Source organism: Mustela nivalis, assembly GCF_964662115.1.
Source record: "Mustela nivalis genome assembly, chromosome: 4".
In the NCBI taxonomy this organism is placed as follows: domain Eukaryota; kingdom Metazoa; phylum Chordata; class Mammalia; order Carnivora; family Mustelidae; genus Mustela; species Mustela nivalis.
Window position 1 is genome coordinate 64,809,296 of NC_139023.1, and position 18,083 is coordinate 64,827,378.

The 18,083-nt window shown below is 56.0% G+C and overlaps 1 protein-coding gene across 5 annotated transcripts in view; it reads left to right on the top strand.

Annotated features, from left to right (window-relative positions):
- SH3TC1 (SH3 domain and tetratricopeptide repeats 1) overlaps positions 1-18,083 on the top strand; it is a 47,628-nt gene that overhangs the window by 26,332 nt on the left and 3,213 nt on the right. For 2 of the 5 annotated variants that reach the window (XM_082727493.1, XM_082727494.1), the window contains exons 10-17: positions 1,028-1,161; positions 2,987-3,028; positions 4,602-6,266; positions 8,292-8,472; positions 9,403-9,553; positions 10,647-10,769; positions 11,497-11,647; positions 11,855-12,051. In XM_082727493.1, the coding sequence (XP_082583619.1) occupies positions 1,028-1,161; positions 2,987-3,028; positions 4,602-6,266; positions 8,292-8,472; positions 9,403-9,553; positions 10,647-10,769; positions 11,497-11,647; positions 11,855-12,051 (2,644 nt within the window). The remainder of the gene's footprint in view (positions 1-1,027; positions 1,162-2,986; positions 3,029-4,601; positions 6,267-8,291; positions 8,473-9,402; positions 9,554-10,646; positions 10,770-11,496; positions 11,648-11,854; positions 12,052-18,083) is intronic. The other 3 variants (XR_014310868.1, XR_014310869.1, XR_014310870.1) reach the window with 3 other exon arrangements.

An 18,083-nucleotide genomic window follows, 5' to 3' on the forward strand; every position in this document is an offset into this window, starting at 1 on the left:
TCTGGGTGGGGGGGCGGGGGTTGCACAACTTCTGCATTGATGGCTGGGCTCTGCATGGCTTAAACCCACCCTGACCTTGTCCATCCAGGCTCTGAGCTGGATGAGCTCGTCTGTCCCCTCCCTGACTGCAGGGTGATGGGGCTGGTGGAGAGCCCGGCAGGTTGTTGTTCGCTCAGCATGTCTATTCCAGACCCTGCGTTTTCATCCTTTGTTCAGTGAGCAAACTGGTGGCTGAGCTTTCCCCCACTCTCATGCATTATTTCAGACTTAGGGTAAAGTTGCAAAGAGGGCAGGGAGTTCATCTCTTCACCCAGATTGCCCAGATATGAGTGTGTTAATGACAGTTTTCCCCCATTTCCTTGCGTATGAACCCCACGCAAGTTGGCTCTAACAAGCTGCCTCTTTTCTTGGTGAGTGGGGTGGCATATCCCCAACACCGGGGCACTCTGCCGTGTCCCCACAATCGGGAGATGACCCTGCTGCAGAGCTGCTCTCTGCGGACCACGCTGAGATTGTGCCAGCATCCCAGTCCTTGCCCTCTAAACCCAGAGAAAGTTCCTTGTCCTTCGGGACGCCCGCCCCTGAGGAATACAGGCCTGGTGTTTGGTTGGGTGTTCAGACGCTGCTATGAGATTTTCTGCAGCATCTCAAAATAGCTCCTTCCAGTCTCAAAGTGCTTTTCAGAGTTTCATACTATGCTGCTAATTCAGTCCTATAAGGTGCAGATCGCCTCTTCCTTCTCTCCTTGCTCTGCGTCCCGTTTTCTGTCTCCCCGACTTGGAGCAGGCTCGTGCCTGGTGTTTGTGTGGGGTGCCGTAGGGAGCACCCACACAGGCCGTAAATGGAGCCGCAGGAGCTCAGGATGGGGAGGGACTGATTCTGTCCACAGCTGTCAACCACCCGCCTGGCAGGGGAAGGGGCAATTGAAGTGGGACCTTGCAGGCTGCCTAGAAGCTCACTAGAGAGTGGAAATGGGTCTTCCTTAGGAAGTGTGCCATTTTAAGTAAAGCGCCTTCTTTTTTTCCAGTCTGGAAAATGTGATTTTTCTGAATGAGGAAGAAAAGTCATTCTTCAGCAGTGAAGGGCGCTTTTCTGAGGAAGACGCCAGGCAGCTGCTGAGGAGGGTTTCTGGTATGGACGTCTGCACAGTGTACAGCTTGGGTAGGTCACAAGACCTGCAGCCAGCCGCCCCCTCCAGCCAGGTGCCCAGGTCGGTTTCTGTGGGAAGATTCCCAGAAGGACAGGGGAGGGTTTGGAGCCAGACTGCTTTCCCATAGGGCCGCACTGGCTGGTGGCCTCCAGCCCTAGCTCCCCAGCCCCAGATATGGGCGTCCCCCTGTCCCCTCAGTGGAGTGGGATTGTTCTGGCTTCCGTGCACTGTTCACGGTAACCCCCGTATCTGTTCCCTTTCCAGGAGGCCCAGCTTCCTCCGTTGGTCCATAGAGTGCATGAATGCCAACCTCTGGGCACTTAAAAGTGACCAACAGATGCTCTTGCTGCCTGTGGGGCTTCTGGGGCAGTAGACAGGCCAGACACAGAGAGAGGGACAGAGAAAGGGGCCCGGAGATGCCTCCAAGTGACCCTGAGGCTCCTTGCTGCCTGAGGAGCATGACCTAGGAGCTACTATCCCTCTGCGGGGGCGGGGGGTAGAATGCAGGCCTGGGGCTGGCCCACTGCCCACAGGCCTCCCCTCCCATGGTCTCTGTGGGAGCGACCGTTCTCCCATTGCAACAGGGCAGGCCTGGGCTCGTATGGCTGGGGTCTGGCAGGGTTGCCTGACCTCTGCGGGGGCCAGGGCTGGACCCCAGGGCTGCCACCCCTTGAAGATAATGCTTCTCCCTTTGACCACACCACCCTGTCCTCAGGGGAGCCATGGCTGTGGGTGAGATGGGGAGCACGTCAGCAGCAACAGGGGGAATGGCGCTGGAGCAAACTCGCTGGTCGACGGCCAGGGTGCTGTGGTCACCGGTTCCTTCATCCAGAAGATGGAGGGGAGTACATGTGTGCTCACACACACACACACACACACAGGTGCACACACCTACACATCACGTGTGCAAACACGCACACACATCACACACCTGTCCACCGTGCATGCATATCCATGCACACACCAACACAGCATGGGTGCAAACGCATGTGCACATGCCTGCACATCACACACATACACACGCACCTACACATCATACGTGCACACATGCACACACCACACCTCTATACCATGCACGCACGTGCATGCACATACATGTGCAAACACACATGCGTACACACACACCACACATCGCACATGCACATTTACACACACACTTCTCACGGCGTGCATGCTGACGTGCGCCGTGGGAACTTCTCCACCAACAGCCGAGTTAACCTTTCTGGGTTCCCACAGACTGGTTTCTCTTCCTTGAAAGGCAAACTCAGATCTCAGCTGAGCATGTAAGGCCGGCGTATGATGTCTTCTTCTCTCAGGAAGGCCTTCGGCACCAGTCAGTTGGTTGGGGGGGGGGGCGCACTGGGGGAGAGGACCTTTTCTGCAGGGGGCCACAGAGCTTCCCGTGAGGATGCACATTTGTCATAGCTGATGTCACACTTCATAGGACGTTTCCCAGCCAACTGCTAGCATCAACCCATTTTCAGGAGGTGGAAAACAAGGCTTCGGGAAGGCCTGGCCCTGGCACGAGGAGGATGGAGATGTAGGTGGAGCTCCCCCGGTTCCTAGGGAGAGCCCATGAGGCTGAGGGCTGCCTGTGATGGAGAGCGCACCCCTGTTCCCAGAGCAGTGGCCGCAGAAGCACGCAGTCTCGGGGGAGGGTAGGGGCCGGCAGAGCCTGCTAGTTGGGGATTCTCATCCCCTCGTCCAGGGGAGGCCCCAGCCCCACAGTCCCTCAGGCTGCTGCAGTGTTCCTGTCCCTGAGTCACTGCTTCCTCCTGGCATGGCCTCTCCTGGGGTGCTAGCCAAGGGTGACGCTTCTCTTCTCTCCAATTTCAGACAGATTAGAAGAAGCCGAGTTTGAACAGCTGGGAGATCAAGGTAAGTTCTTCCCACAGGGCAGAGTCCTGTGTCCCCATGGGGATGGGGCAGGGCTTCCCCGAATGATGAAGGCAGAGATGCAGAGCTGGGTTTGAATGGGGTGCTGGGCAAGGACCTCACACCTCCGTGGGGGAGGATGGTCAGGTGGGGCATCCCCTCCATTGCCTGAGCCCATGCCTGACCGGGGGTTCCTTTCTTGAAACCTAGACCAGTTGAAATCTCTATTTGGAGAGGGTAAGGGGTGTAGGGCCTGGATTTGGAGCTTTGAGCTGCAGAAACCCCTCTAGGACCCGCCTCTTCTTCCCCTGGGAGCTGGTTAAGGGAGAACCCCTCCTCCCTCCACACCTCCATCTCATCCCCCTCCTTCCCCAGACGGTCTGATCAGTGAGATCCTGGGGACTTGAATGCCCGAGGCCCCACTGGGGTTCCCTGGGCATGGGGTCCACTGAGATGGAAACAGGGAAGGGCCACTTTGGGTAATGGACAAGGAATGTTCTGGATATTCCTGGGCTGCTCCTGGCACCCCCTGCAACTTGGGGCTGGCTGAGTGAGGGGAGGCAGGACCTGGTGGCATTGAAGGGGCTAGGGTCGCGTTCACAGCCACGCCTTAGGTAGTTGGGTCAGACATTTGCCCCTGAACCACACTGAATTCTTTCTTACTCGTTTAGTTCTATTTTATTCATTCAATTCTATTTTAACTAAGATAATTAATTCTGAACATATTTTTTGCAAGTGAATGTGAAAGAGAAGAGTGTTTCGATGCTGGTTCCTTCTTCGCAAACACACTCCCCTTTAAGCTCGTGTTTTCGCAGCAGGAAGCTTAGCTCTGCGCTCCTGGGCCCTGGAAATGCCTCCGGGTACTGGCTCCATCCAAGGCCACCAGTCTGGCAGGCGGGCACTGGAGGCAGCGGGTGTCCCCAGATTCTCCAGCACTTCATCCCTTTAGTAGCTGTGGGCTTCATATTCTCAAACCAGCCAGGGGGAACACTGGGGTGTCTGGGAGCCATTCTTCAACCTTCCTGCCAGACATGGTCCCAGGCGCCAGTGGGACAGAGGGACACAGATGTCGCTGTCCTCCAGCGACGGGTTTCATCCGTTCTGTGGGTGGCTTTTGAACATGTGCTGACCTATTGCTCTGACTGGCTGGTAATGATTACATGGGGGTCCTGCACCTGACAAGAGTCACCCCCCCACCCCAAGCACTGGGAAGTCCCTCAGAGGCAGCTGTAGCTGGGAAGGTGGACATCTCTGTCCGTTAAGTGGTTTTAATTCTTTCTGGAGGGAAAAGAACTCTGAGTGATCACTCAGAGTGCTTTCAAATGAGAAGCATAGGAAGGAGTTCACTGGGTATAAAGCTTAGCCAGAGGGATCCCTATTCTTGTAATCATGACTGAATTCCCACTGAGCATTGGGTGCTGGGCTCTGGGCTCAACCCTTCATGTAAATTTCGATTCCTGGGTAGGGGAGACTCAGGCAATACCTGATAGGGACCCTGAGGCTCAGAGGGCTGTCTCTACCCCAGCCTAGACCCAGATCAGACTCTAATCCATCTGGGGGTTTTGGTGCTTTGCAGAAATGCCTCTGCCTGGCCTGCACCCAGATCCATGTGAGACCCTCCAGAAGGTGAAGAATGTTCTAGAACAATGCAAGTCCGGCCAGGGCTGCCCCGAGGAGCCAGTGTCCTGGGGTCTGTGCATGGCGTCCAGTGGTACAGGCTCCCCGCACAGTGAGGAGCCCTCCTTCTGCTTGGACTCGGGGGCTGACTGGGCCCACCCAGAGGTGCTGGGCTCACTGCTGCTGTTCCTGGATGCGCCTGGGTATGAGGCCTGCTTCCGTGGCCTATATGACCTCTCCCTGCCGGGGCTGAGCACCCTGTTCCCGGGCTTCACCGACGAGGAGGAGCTGGCTGAGCACCTGGCACAGGCCCGGGGGGCGGCCAAGAAGGCCGGCTTCCCCATGGCTCTGGCCAGGCTCTGCTTCCTCCTGGGGAGGCTGTGCGTGCGCAGGCTCAAGCTGTCCCAGGCCCGCGTATACTTCGAGGAGGCCCTGGGGGCACTGGGTGGTCACTTTGGCGACCTCTTCCTCGTGGTGGCTGTGTATGCCAACCTAGCCACCGTCCATCTCAAACAGAAGAACAGGGACAGGTGTGCCCAGGTGGTCCCCAAGGCCTTGGCCTTGCTCCTGGGGACGCCCAGCCACCTGTGCAGCTCCGAGGCAGAGTCGCCGCTCCTAAGGCTCGCCCTGCGGCGGGCCATCCTCTGCCACAGCCCCCAGGCCGAGGCCCGGGCCTGCTTCCTGCTGGCCAAGCACCACACCCGCCTCAAGCAGCTGGAGGAGGCCCTGCCCTTCCTGGAGAGGCTGCTACTGCTGCACGGGGCCATGGGCGCTCCAGAGGCCGCATGGCCCGTGGACTGCTACCTGCTCCTGGCAGACATTTACAGCCGCCAGTGCCTGCCGCATCTGGCACTCGGCTGCGTCCGGGGGGCCTCGCTGCGGGCCCGGGGCTCACCGGGCAGCGCACTCCGGAGTGTGGACCTGGTCCTCCGAAACTCGCCCCGGCTGCACCGGCCACCTGCCCAGACGGCACTCTACCTCAGGCAGGCGCTGGCCTCTGTGGCCCCCAGCCCGAGCTGGGCGCTGCGTGGCCTGCTCTGTGCCAGTCTGGCCCAGCTGCACAGCCGCCATGGGCAGCAGGACACAGCCATCTCCTTCATGATGCAGGCCGTGGACGTGGCCATGGGGGCTGGCAGCCACCTGGCCGTGGACTACATAGTGGCGCTGGCCTGGCTGTATGTGCTTTGTGGCCAGAGCATGGTGGCCCTGGACATCCTTGAGTCCATCCTGGACATGGCCGTGGCCAGCGTGGACCAGGAGGGCGTGATCGCTAACATGGTGGCTGTGGCCCTGCGGAGGACAGGCAGGATCCGGCAGGCGGCTGAGGGCTACTACCGTGCCCTGCGGGTGGCCCGGGCCCAGGGCCAGCTGCAGAACCAGGCGGTGGTCCTAGCCAACTTTGGGGCCCTGTGCCTGCAGGCCGGCGCAGAGAGCCTGGCCCAGCACTACCACCGGGAATCTGTGACGCTGTTTGCACGGCTGCCCAGCAGAGAGTGCGGCCCGGACCTCACCTGGGTGCTTCTGCGGCTGGGCCACCTGTACACCCGCCGGGCCCTAGCCCGGCAGGCCAAGTGCTGCTACGAGTGGGCCTTCCTGGTTGCTGTGGAGACAGACCACGTGGAGGGTAAGCGTCCGCCGTACCTGGCTCCTGGCCCCACGCTTCCCCAGGTCCTGACTGTGCATGCTGGTGTCCTGGGAGATAACGTGTTTTCTTCCAATTGCTGCCTGGAGCACACCCTCCCGGGATTTGCGACCCAGAGGCAAGCGGTGGTTTTCTCCATTATCCAGGGTGTTGACTGATGGAAACCTGCAGATGTTTGCAGCTGCTGTGAGGCTGACTGGGCGGCGGCTCTCAGAGTATGCCAGGCTCTGTGCCAGCTCTGCCAGAAAGGGCACCCACATGGGCTGGTGGCCAAGTATGGGAACCCGATGCCCAGGTCACAGGAGGCACAATGGGGGGGTACTCCCTGTGATGACAGGAGGCTCCTGGCCCTGACTCTGGGACCTGAGGGTTGAGCCACACATGGGGTGGAGGGCAGGCAGAAGGTGCCATCTGTGCAAAGGCTCTGGGGTGAGTAGGCTGGGCCATGTAGGGCAATACAGTGTTTGGGATGGGCGTGTTGGATGGTGGGTGATGTGAACCTTGGCTGAGGGTTAGGCAGGGGCCAGGAAACCCAGACTGTGGCCTGGAATTTTCCCCAAGAGCACTGGGAAGCCATTGAGGGATACAGGACTCTCACTGAGCCTGGAAGGAGACCCTGCGGACCTAGGAGGAACCAAGAGCTGGGTCCCCAGATGTGCCCTGCAGCCTCAGGCAGGTCCTGGTCATGCTCACAAAGCTTCTGTCCCCCCTGAACCTCGGGGACACTGAGAGTCACGCTGAATCTTCTGTGAGCTGGTTTCAGTAGCCTGTGTCTCCTGAGGCCTGTCTGTTTTATCGAGGTTGACCTTTGTCAGCATCGATCGCCCATCTTTTCTGTGATCCTTTCATTTCTGTAAGATTGATGCTGAGGTCCCCCTTTCGCTGCTGATTCTAACAATTGACAGCTTTACTTCTGGTCTGGCTAAAGAGAAGTCCACTTTGCCCATCTTCCCAAAGATTCATCGCTCGGTTTCTTTCATTTTCTCTCGGTTTTTCTATTCTCCCTGTTACTAATTTATCTTTGCTCTGGGGCCTCTGTTGTTCCTTCCTTTTGGGTCTAGTAACCCCCTCTTTTTCTTGTTCCCTAAGGTGGACATTTTTTATCTGAAAATTTTTTTTTTCTTCCTTTTTAACATAGGCGTTTATAGCTATAAAGTCCCTTTAAACGCTGCCATCCTGCATCCTGTAAGTTTGGGTATGTTGTCCTTATATCTCCACTCATGTCCAAAACCCTTCAATTCCTGTTGTGGTGCCTTCTGCCGGCCGTGGGCTGCCCAGGAGCCCATTCTTCACGCCCGCCTATTTGGGAATTTCCCGAACTTTCTTCCTACTGATTCCTGGTCTCATTCCATGCTTTATATAAGACGTCTGTCCCTTCACAAGTCTTGAGAGTGGCGCTGGGATCCGGACAACAGGACGCACAAGATCGTATGGCCACGGGGTTGTTCTGGTCATCTGTGCCCTTTTCCATGTCTGGATCAGTTTAGTTGGGAAAGCGCTTGACGGTTCTCAGCCCCCAGTTCAGGCAAGGCAAGTAAGGCTGTGGGCTTGGATCCTGGCTTTGTGAAGGAGCTGGAAGCTGGGTCAGAGTTCCAGCCCGGCCATGTGCTGTGTGCCCCAGACTCGGAACTCTGCTTCGGACTCCATGTGCCTGCCTGCTGCATGGGGGAGGCCAGTGATCCCTGCCTGGTCAGCATGGTGTGAAGACAGCCCCTGTCTGGCCAGGAGGGGTTTTGGGAAGCAGAGAAAGGCAGGCCAGGACCCCCAGGCCTAAGAATTGTAGAAGTGGTCGGCAACGTGTCTATGGCAGGTCCTGCCCAGGCTTATCACAGTGTGCGACCTTGAGCAGGTGGCCTCACATGTCTGGACTCAGATTCCCCACCTGCTGTGACCCCAGCTGGAGGCGCAGAAGGAGCAGGCACAGAGCAGGGACCTTTGAGCTCAGCAAACATCCCATGTCTCTGCAGTGTAGGACAGTGATGTCCTCTTCCTGTCTCCCCCGCCCAGGCCAGCTGCGAGCCGTCCAGCGGCTATGTCATTTCTATAGGACCGTCATGCCCAGAGAGGCCCAGTGTGTCGTCTACCATGAGTTCCAGCTTTCGCTGGCCCGCAGGGTGGCCGACAAGGTGCTGGAGGGCCAGCTCCTGGAGACCATCAGCCAGCTCTACCTGTCTCTGGGCACTGAGCGGTGAGGATGCCGGCCCCGATCATGGGGCAGCCTCTCCTGGGGGACCGTTTCATTCCTAGTGTCAGTCAGGCTGTGAGCCAGTAGGCCTGGGGGGTTGTCATGGCTCACAGGTCCCGGGACAGATGTCTTCTGCCCACATACCTCCTGACCTCCCAGTGGAGGAAGAGTGAATTTCTGGGCCATTCTTCACGTCCTGATGGCTTTTATAAGCTGACTGCTGCCTGCCCTGAGTCTCCTCTGGCCAGGACGCCTCTGAGCCAGACAGCCTGTCCCCAGCAGTCCCCCCTCCAGATGTCAGGACGGTGGCCATGTGGACCTGAAGGATTCTTATCCCTGAAGAGGTAGCTGGCTGGCCCACCTTCCTGTGGGCAGAGTGCCAGGGTCACGTGTCCTGGGTGACACCCACACTGAGCATCCTGAGCAGGTGGGGTGACAGGATGGCCCGGGGAGACCTCTGACCATACCCCCTGTAGCTGGGGACTCCCTGAGAGGCAGGGAAGGAGCCTCTCCGCTGATCTCGGCCTCCACCCCACACCCTTGGGCCTCAGTTTCATGGCAGGTATAATGGACAATGACCTTGATCGATATGTCTCAAAGCGGGGTCCCCAGACCAGCAGCAGCTGCATCCCAGGGGAGTCTCCTGAGAACGTACCTTCTCAGGCCCCAGCCCAGACCCACTGAGAGCAAGGCCGTACTATCATGGCCGAGTGTGAGAACCACTGGCTAGATGTTTGCTGAGTCTCCGCCTGCTGCTAAGGGTCCCAGCTATGGGCGGAGAGCTCGCATGCCCATGTCTAGCGAAGGGGGTGCAGAGACAGGGTGGCCCGCTCCCCCTCCGTATGCCCTGCAGAGAGCCTGGTCCCCACTCAGGCGCGGGAAGGAGCCGCCCTGGCCTGGGAGCATGCTCTGAGCGGCTGGCTCTGCTTCCAGGGCCTACAAGTCCGCGCTGGACTACACCAAGCGCAGTCTGGGGATCTTCATCGACCTGCAGAGGAAGGAAAAGGAGGCGCACGCCTGGCTGCAGGCAGGGAAGATCTACTACATCCTCCAGCAGAACGAGCTGGTGGACCTCTACATCCAGGTGCCGGGGCGGGGCATGCGTTCAATCACCCTCCATCCCCGACCCGCTGTGGGCACCTGCTGTGTGCCAGCCCACCTCTGCCATCCCCGCCCTGGGCCCCCAGCACCCAGCATCTTCCACAATAATCCCAGCCCCCATCTGCTTGCCCACCACCATGTTGGTATACAGCAGGTGCTTCCTAGATGCACAAGTGATGCGTTCCCTTGATTGACACACAGAAGAACTTGCATCGGCAGCATGTGGCCCATCTTCTTAAAAAATGCATTTATCATGGGAGCTCTGTTTCCAGCCACGTTCCCACACATGACATGATTTGGAGTAAACTGGGAGGCTCATGAGGTTCATGAATGTTTTCATTTTTGAGCACCTGCTATGTACTTCCCTGGGACAGGGGTCCAGGATTGCAAGTCGGCAGCTGGCGGCTGAGAGAGGGCGGCAGTTTTGACAGCTTGTGGCTCAGGGGTGTGGGCAGCGGTGTGGTGGTGCAGACAGGGGTCACAGGGAGGGTGAACAGAGGCTGCTTTCTGTAGCAGGGTGAGTGGGGCTAGTGCCCACCTGGGAGGAGGGGCTCCCAGTGGTGGGAAACACAGGGGCAAAAGCCAGACATGCATGGGAGTGACAGGTCTGGACTGCCCACGGCGCCTAGTCCACTGTTGTCTGCTCACATGGTGTTTGCTGAGCACCTTGCTGGGCCCAGCAGAGAAGCGACATCCTGAGCAAGGGGAGTGACAGGATGGGAGAGACGGGAGGCGTGCGCGGGCAGCTGTTGCCAAGGGCAGTGGAGGAAGATGGAAGGGAGCATGCCAGGGTCTGGGAGCGGTTGGCAGGACTCAGAGCCCCCTCTGAGCTCAGTCGCAGAGTCTCAGACTCAGGGCCCTAGCTGGACGGTGCTCCCCCAGGATATTGTGGGAGCTGATGTCTCCAGTTGCACAGGGTCTGGAACCAGGCCAGTCCCCGCTGAGGGACGGAGGTGTGAGAAAGGAGATACCCAGTGCATCCTCGGCATGCCCTTGAGGGTCTGGGGGCGGGCTAGGGAGGCCGTGAGCTTGCAACCGATCACTGTGGTCTCATGAGAGTTTCTCCATGCCCACAGGTGGCACAGAATGCGGCCCTGTACACGGGGGACCCCAACCTGGGGCTGGAGCTGTTTGAGGCAGCCGGGGACATCTTCTTCAATGGGACCTGGGAGCGGGAGAAAGCCGTGTCCTTCTACCGGGTGAGCTGGGTGATGAGGACTGGCTCTGGAGCATGGCCCCCCACAGGCTGGGGCCTAGGAGTGGGGCTTCATTTCTGGGTGCCTTTGCCTGGGGTGATCTTGACCACCCCTCCACCCCCAACCTGGGAGGAACAGAGAAAGGAGGGACCATCTGAAAGACAGACACAGCTCTAGGCTTCCAGGCCCTCAAACAGCTGGGAGGTGAACCCTGCTCCATCTTGCCGATGAGGAAGTCAAAGCTAAGGAAGGCACAGGACAGCACTGTCAGTGGGGGCACCGGCCCCAGGGCTCTGAACTGTAGGAGCCTCCCAAAGAGGCCGGCTTCTCCCTACCCGCCCAGCTCCTGGCGTGCAGCTCTGCCCTGGGGACAGAAAAACGCATTTTTAGATCTCAGTAGGGGGTGGGTGTTGGACCCTCCCGGTCAGACTCTCATCGCCCAGGGGTGGGGAGCTGGGCTGAGGTTCCCAAGATGGGCGGTGGGTTGCACCACAGCTTACTAATGTCCCAGTAGCCCTGGGGCCATCAGGGCCACTCCAAGCTGACTTTTCTTCCGGGGACCGGAGCTGAATAAGATGCAGCAGGATGATGGGGTGGGAGCTCCCTGTGCACGTCGGGGGCTCTCTGGGGATTCTGGGCTGGGGCTGGCTGCAGTGGGTGGGGCTCTCTGGGGATTCTGGGCTGGGGCTGGCTGCAGTGGGTGAGGCCTGACCCGCTGCCTGTGTGGCAGGATCGGGCGCTGCCGCTGGCCGTGACCACGGGGAACCAGGAGGCGGAACTGCGGCTGTGCAACAAGCTGGTGGCCCTGCTGGCTGAGCTGGAGTTGCCCCACGAGGGCCTGGAGTTTGCCCACATGGCCCTGGCACTCAGCATCACCCGGGGTGAGCCCTGCATCCCTGCCCCAGCGGGGCCTTGGCCTCAGACCCCTGCAGGGTGGGAGCAGAAGGGGACAGCTCGGGAAGCCTGTAGGGCTGCTTGGGGCTGTAGCCGTCCTCTCCCCTGCCGGGGGGCTGGGCTGACTGGCCCCGAATCCGCCCCAGGGGGAAGCTTTGGGTTTCTCACATGTGCCCTCTCCCCTGCGTCCCTAGGGGACCAGCTGAACGAGCGTGTGGCCTACCACCGGCTGGCTGTCCTGCACCAGCGGTTGGGCCACGGCGAGTTGGCAGAGCACTTCTACCTCAAGGCGCTGTCGCTGTGCGGCTCACCCCTGCAGTTTGATGAGGAAACCCTGTACTACGTGAAGGTGTATCTGGTGCTTGGTGACATCCTCTTCTACGAGCTGAAGGTGGGTGGGGGTCGGGTGATAGGCTTAGGCACTGGGGTCCCTCTTGGCATGGACTCAAGCCCAGACCCCCAGGACAGGGTCCTGCCCTCCACTAGAGCTGGCCCCAGTGTGTCCCCGAGCTCAGGCAAGGCGGAGAGGAGCAGGCACGGTCAGCAGACACTGTCTGAACTCCCATACCGGCCAGGCCCTGTCCTCCAGAGCTCAGCGTCCCTGGGGTGCTGATCTGTGAACAGACTTTGGCCACCATGGGGTCAAAACAAAAAAGCATGTAATCAGGGGAGCCTCCTGGAGGAGGCAATGCAAAGTTAAGTCTTAGCATCAAGTCAGAGTTAACCCCCCTAAAGCAGGAGGGAGAGAGGGACATCCCAAGGCATCGGGCAGAAGTCAGTGCTATCCCCAGAGACCCACGCTGAAAGGTGCTACCCAAATCCTGGCACCTCCTCCGGGAAGCCTGCCCTTATGGGCAGAGCAATTCCTTCTTGGAATCCTGAATCCCAGAGAGGGAAATGGGCTGGGGACGGGGTACAACCTGTGGGGTTTGGCTTAGTCCCTGCCCTGTCGGAGCTGGAGGAGCTGGAGCTGGGCCCTTTCCCATCTGCTCCTAGCAATGGACGTAGACCAGAGCCTGGAGGGGTCTCCCTTGCTCCCCTACACAGGCTGCTGCCCTATCGCCCCACCCTGGGTACAGCACTGCACTGCGCAGTGTCCCTGCTCCGTGTTTGCTGAAGTGGGGGGCACCCCAGCTCAGGGCTGACTTTTTCCCCTTCTCCTCCCTGCTGAATGGCATCGAGGACTGGGTGCCTTTGGAAGACCCCAGCCAGTTGAAGACCGGTAACTCCCTGCCTGGGACAGCCTTGGCTATGCATTAGTGTCACCTTGTGGTCAGAGGTGGTCACTGCGGTTAGAGTCACTGTTAGAGTCCCATAGTTCTTGGGAAGCCTGTGGGCAGTGGTGTGTACTGCAACTTAGACTCACTGCCTTCCAGTCTGCATGATTAAGGCTCTGTGTGATCCAGGCTTTGTGTGTTCCAGGCTCTGTGCAATCCAAGCTCTAGTGATCCAGGCTCTGTGCGATCCAGAATCTGTGTGATCCAAGCTCTGTGACATCCAGGCTCTGTGCCTTCTAGGCTCTGTGATGTCCAGGCTCTTTATCATCCAGGCTTTCTGCGATTCAGATTCTTTGAAATTCAGATTCTGTGCGATCCAGGCTCTGTGCAATCCAGGCTCTGTGCTATCCAGGCTCGTGTGGTCCAGGCTCTTTGTGAACCAGGATCTGTGGGGTCCAGACTCTGAGACATACAGCCTCTGGGACATCCAGGCTCTGTGAATCCAGATTCTTGTGTGATCCAGGCTTTCTGCCTGCCGTGCATGACCTGTGACATCCACATTTTGTGTGATCCAGGCTCTGTGACATCCAGCTCGATGTGATCCAGGCTGTGTGTGATGCAGGCTATGTGTGATACAAGATCTGTGTAACCCAAGCTCTGGGACATGTGGACATCCAGGAACTGTGTGATCTGGGCTTTGTGTGATACAGGATCTGTGATATCCGGGCTGTCTGCCATAGGGGCTATGTGTCAGTGAGTTCTGTGTGATCCAGGCTCTGTGATATATGGGCTTTGTGTGATCTAGACTCTGTGTAGTCGAGGCTCTGTGACATCAAGATTCTGTTATTTCCAAGCTTTCTGTGATACAAACTCTGTGACATATGGGCTCTGTGTGATCCACTTCTGTGTGATCCAGGCTCTGTGCCATCCAGGTTCTGTGTGATCCAGGTTCTAGGTGATTCAGGCTTTGAGTGATCCAGACTGTGTGATACAGATTCTAGGTGATTCAGGCTCTGTGTGATCCAGGCTCTGTGATATCTGGGCTCTGTATTATCCAGATTCTGTGTGAAGTAGTCTTTGTGACATGCAGGCTCTGTATCATCCAGGCACTGTGACATCAGACTCTGTGATCCACAGCCTGAGTGATACAGGCTCTGTAACATCCAGAGTCTGCGATATCCAAGCTATTTGTGATTCAGGCTTTGTGACATCCAGTCTCTGTGCAATGCAGTCTCTGTGACATCCAGGCTCTGTGTGATCCAGGTTCTAGGTGATTCAGGCTTTAAATGATCCAGACTATGTGATGTAGATTCTGGGTGATTCAGTCTTCGGTGATTCAGGCTCTGTGTGATCCAGGCTCTGTGATATTAGGGATCTGTGCCATATAGGTTCTGTGTGATTCAGGCTCTGGGTGATTCAGGCTTTGGGTAGTCCAGGCTTGATGTGATCCAGGCTCAGGGTGATCCAGGCTCTGTGATATCCAAGCTGTGTATGAGGCAGGCTCTTTGTGATCTAGATTGTGGTGATGCAGGCTCTGTGATATCCAGGTTCTTTGCAATCCCTTCTTTGTAATATCTTGGCTCTGTTTGATGTGGACTCAGTGTGATCCAGGCTCTGTTTGATTTAGGCTCTGTGAGATCCAGGTTCTGTGTGAATCAGGCTCTGTGCAAACCAGCATCTGTCCCAAATATACCCTGTGTCATCCAGGCTATGTGACAAATAGCCTCTTTGATTTCAGACTCTTGGTGATCCAAGATTTGTGACATGCAGGTACTGAGTGATCCAGTCTCTATGCAATACAGTCTCTGTGAAATCCAGGCTCAGTGTGATGCCATCTTTGTGGCCTGCAGGCTCTGTTCACCATATAGGCTCTGTGTGATCCAGGCTCTAGGCCATCCAGGTTCTGTGTGTTCAAGGCTCTGGGTGACTCAGGCTTTGTTTGACCCAGGTTCTGCATGATCCAGGCTCTGTTTGATCCGGGATCTGTGTGATCCAGGTTCTGGGTGGATCAGACTTTGAGTGATCCAGACTGTGTGATGTAGATTTTGGGTGATTCAGTCTCTGGTGATTCAGGCTCTGTGTGATCCAGTCTCTGTGTGACATCAGGGATCTGTGACATTCAAGTTCTGTATGATCCAGGATCTGGGTGATTCAGGCTTTGAGTGATGCAGTCTGTGTGATCTAGATTCTGGGTGATTCAGTCTCTGGGGAGTCAGGCTCTGTATGATCCAGACTCTGACATCAGGGATCTGTGCCATCCATGTGTGTGTGATCCAGTCTCTGGGTGATTTAGGCTCTGTGTGATCCAAGCTCTTTGACAACTGGGCTCTGTGTGATCCAGGCTTGGTGTGATCCAGGCTCTATGACATCCAGGTTCTGTGTGACCAAGGCTCTGGGTGACTCAGGCTCTGTTTGATCCAGGTTCTGTGTGATTCAGGCTCTGTGCCATCCAGGTTTTGTGTAATCCAGGCTCTGGGTTATTCAGGCTTTGTGACATCCAAGCTATGTATGAGGCAGGCTTTGTGATCCAGATTCTGTGTGACACAGGCTCTGTGATATCCAGACTTTCTGTGACCCCCTTTTTGTGACATCTTGTTTCTGTTATATGTGGGCTCAGTAGATCTAGACTCTGTTTGATCAAGACTTTCTGCAATCCAGGCTCTGTGCAATCCAGGCTCTGTTCCATACAGGCTCAGTGTGATCCAGCTCTGTTCCATCCAGCTTCTGTGTGATCCAGAAATCTGGGTGATTTAGGCTTTGGGTGATCTAGACTGTGTGATGTTGATTCTGGGTGATTCAATCTTTAGTGATTCAGGCTCTGTGTGATCCAGGCTCTGTGACATCGGGAATCTGTGCCATCCAGATTCTGTGTGATCCAGGATCTGGGTGATACAGGCTTCATGTGATTCAGACTGTGTGTCATGTAGGTCCTGTGTGAATCAGTCTCTGGGTTATTCAGGATCTGTGTGATCCATGCTCTGTGGCATCTGGGCTCTGTGTGATCCAGCTTTTGTGTGATCCAGGCTCTGGGTGATTTAGGTTTTGGGTGACCCAGGCTCAATGTGATCCAGGCTCTGGGTGATCCAGGCTCTTTGACATCAATGCTGTATATTCAGCAGGCTCTGTGCCATCCAGATTCTGAGTGACTCAGGCAATGTGACATCCAGGCTCTCTGCGATCCCTTCTTTGTGACATCCTGGCTCCATCTGATGCAGGCTCAGTGTGATCCAGGCTCTGTTTGATCTAGCTCTGTGCAATCCAGGATCTATGTGGATCAGGCTCTGTGCCATCCAGGTTTTGTGTAATCCAGGCTCTGGGTTATTCAGGCTTTGTGACATCCAAGCTATGTATGAGGCAGGCTTTGTGATCCAGATTCTGTGTGACACAGGCTCTGTGATATCCAGACTTTCTGTGACCCCCTTTTTGTGACATCTTGTTTCTGTGATCTATCCTATCTGTTCAAGCCAGTGTCAGTCTCAAACTTGCTCTGTGCCCTCTAAGCTATATGAGAGCCAGAATTTTTCATTTTGGACTCTTAGAGAACTAGGTTCTGTGACATGCAGGTACAGTGTGATCCAGGCTCTGTACAATCAGTGTGTGAATCAGGCTTTGTTCAAACCAGTGTCTGTCTCAAACATGCTCTGTGCCCTCTAGGCTATGTGACAACTAGCATTTTTCATGTTGGACTCTTAGTGAACTAGGTTCTGTGACATGCAGGTATAGTGTGATCCAGGCTCTGTACAATCAGTGTGTGATCCTGGCTCTGTGACATGCAGACTGTGTGTCATCCAGGATCGGTGACATCAGACTCTGTGTGATGCATGGTCTTAGTGCTCCATGAACTGTGACATCCAGAATCTGTTCTATCTAGGCTCTTTGAATCCAGGGTTTGTGACATCTAGTCTGTGCGATACAGTCTCTGTGACATCCAGGCTCAATACGATCCAGATTTTGTGACATGCAGCTCTGTGACATCAAGGCTCTTTGTGTTTCAGACTCTGTTCCATGCAGGTTCTGTGTGATCCAGGCTCTAGACCATCCAGGTTCTATGTGATTGAGGCTCCTGGTGACTGAAGCTGGTTTGATCCAGGCTCTGTGTGAATCAGGTTCTGTGCGAACCAGTGTCTGTCCCAAACATGCCCTGTGTCATCCAGGCTATGTGACAAACAGCCTCTTTGATTTCAGACTCTTAGTGATCCAGGTTCTGTGACATGCAGGCCCTGTGTCAACCAGGCTCTGTGACATCAGACTCTGTCCAATCCATGGCCTGAGTGATCCAGGCACTGTGACATCCAGGGTCTGTTGATATCTAAGCTATTTGTATCCAAGCTTGTGAAATCCAGTTTCTGTGTGATACAGTCTCTGTGACATCCAGATTTTGTGTGATCCAGACTCTGTTCCATACAGGCCTGTGTGATCCAGGTTCTATGCTACCTAGATTCTGTATGATTGACTCTGGGTGACCTAGGCTGTTTTTGATGCAGGTTCTGTGTGATCCAGGCTCTGGGTGATTCAGGCTTTGTGTGATACAGCTTGTGTGTGATTTAGGTGCTGGGAGATTCAGTCTCTGGGTGATTCAGGGTATGTGTGATCCAAGCTCTATGAAATCTTGGCTCTGTGTGATTCCAGTTTTGTATGATTTAGGCTTTGGTTGACCCAGGCTGGATGAGATCCAAAGTCTGTGTAATCCAGGTTTTATAACACCCAGGCTGTGTATGATGCAGGCTCTGTTTGATCCAGATTCCATGTGGCCCAGGTTCTGTGATATCCAGGCTCTGTGCTTTCCCTTCTTTGTGACATCTTGGCTCTGTTTGATGTGGGCTCAGTGTGATCCAGGCTTTGTATGATCTAGGCTCTGTGCGTTCGTTCCAAGCTCTGTGTGAATCAGGGACTGTGCAAACCAGGGTTTGTCCCAAACATGCTCTGTGTCATCCAGGCTATGTGACAAATGGCCTCTTTGATTTCAGACTTTGAGTGATCCAGGTTCTGTGACATGCAGGTACTGTGTGATCCAGACTCTGTGACATCATAGTCTAGTCTGTGTGATTGAGACTTTGTATGATCCTGGCTCTTTAACATGCATACTCTGTGTCATCCAGGCACTGTGACATCAGACTCTGTGTGATCCAGGCTCTGTGACTTCCAGGGTCTGTGATATACAAGCTATTCATGATCCACGCTTTGTGACATGCAGTCTCTGTACAAT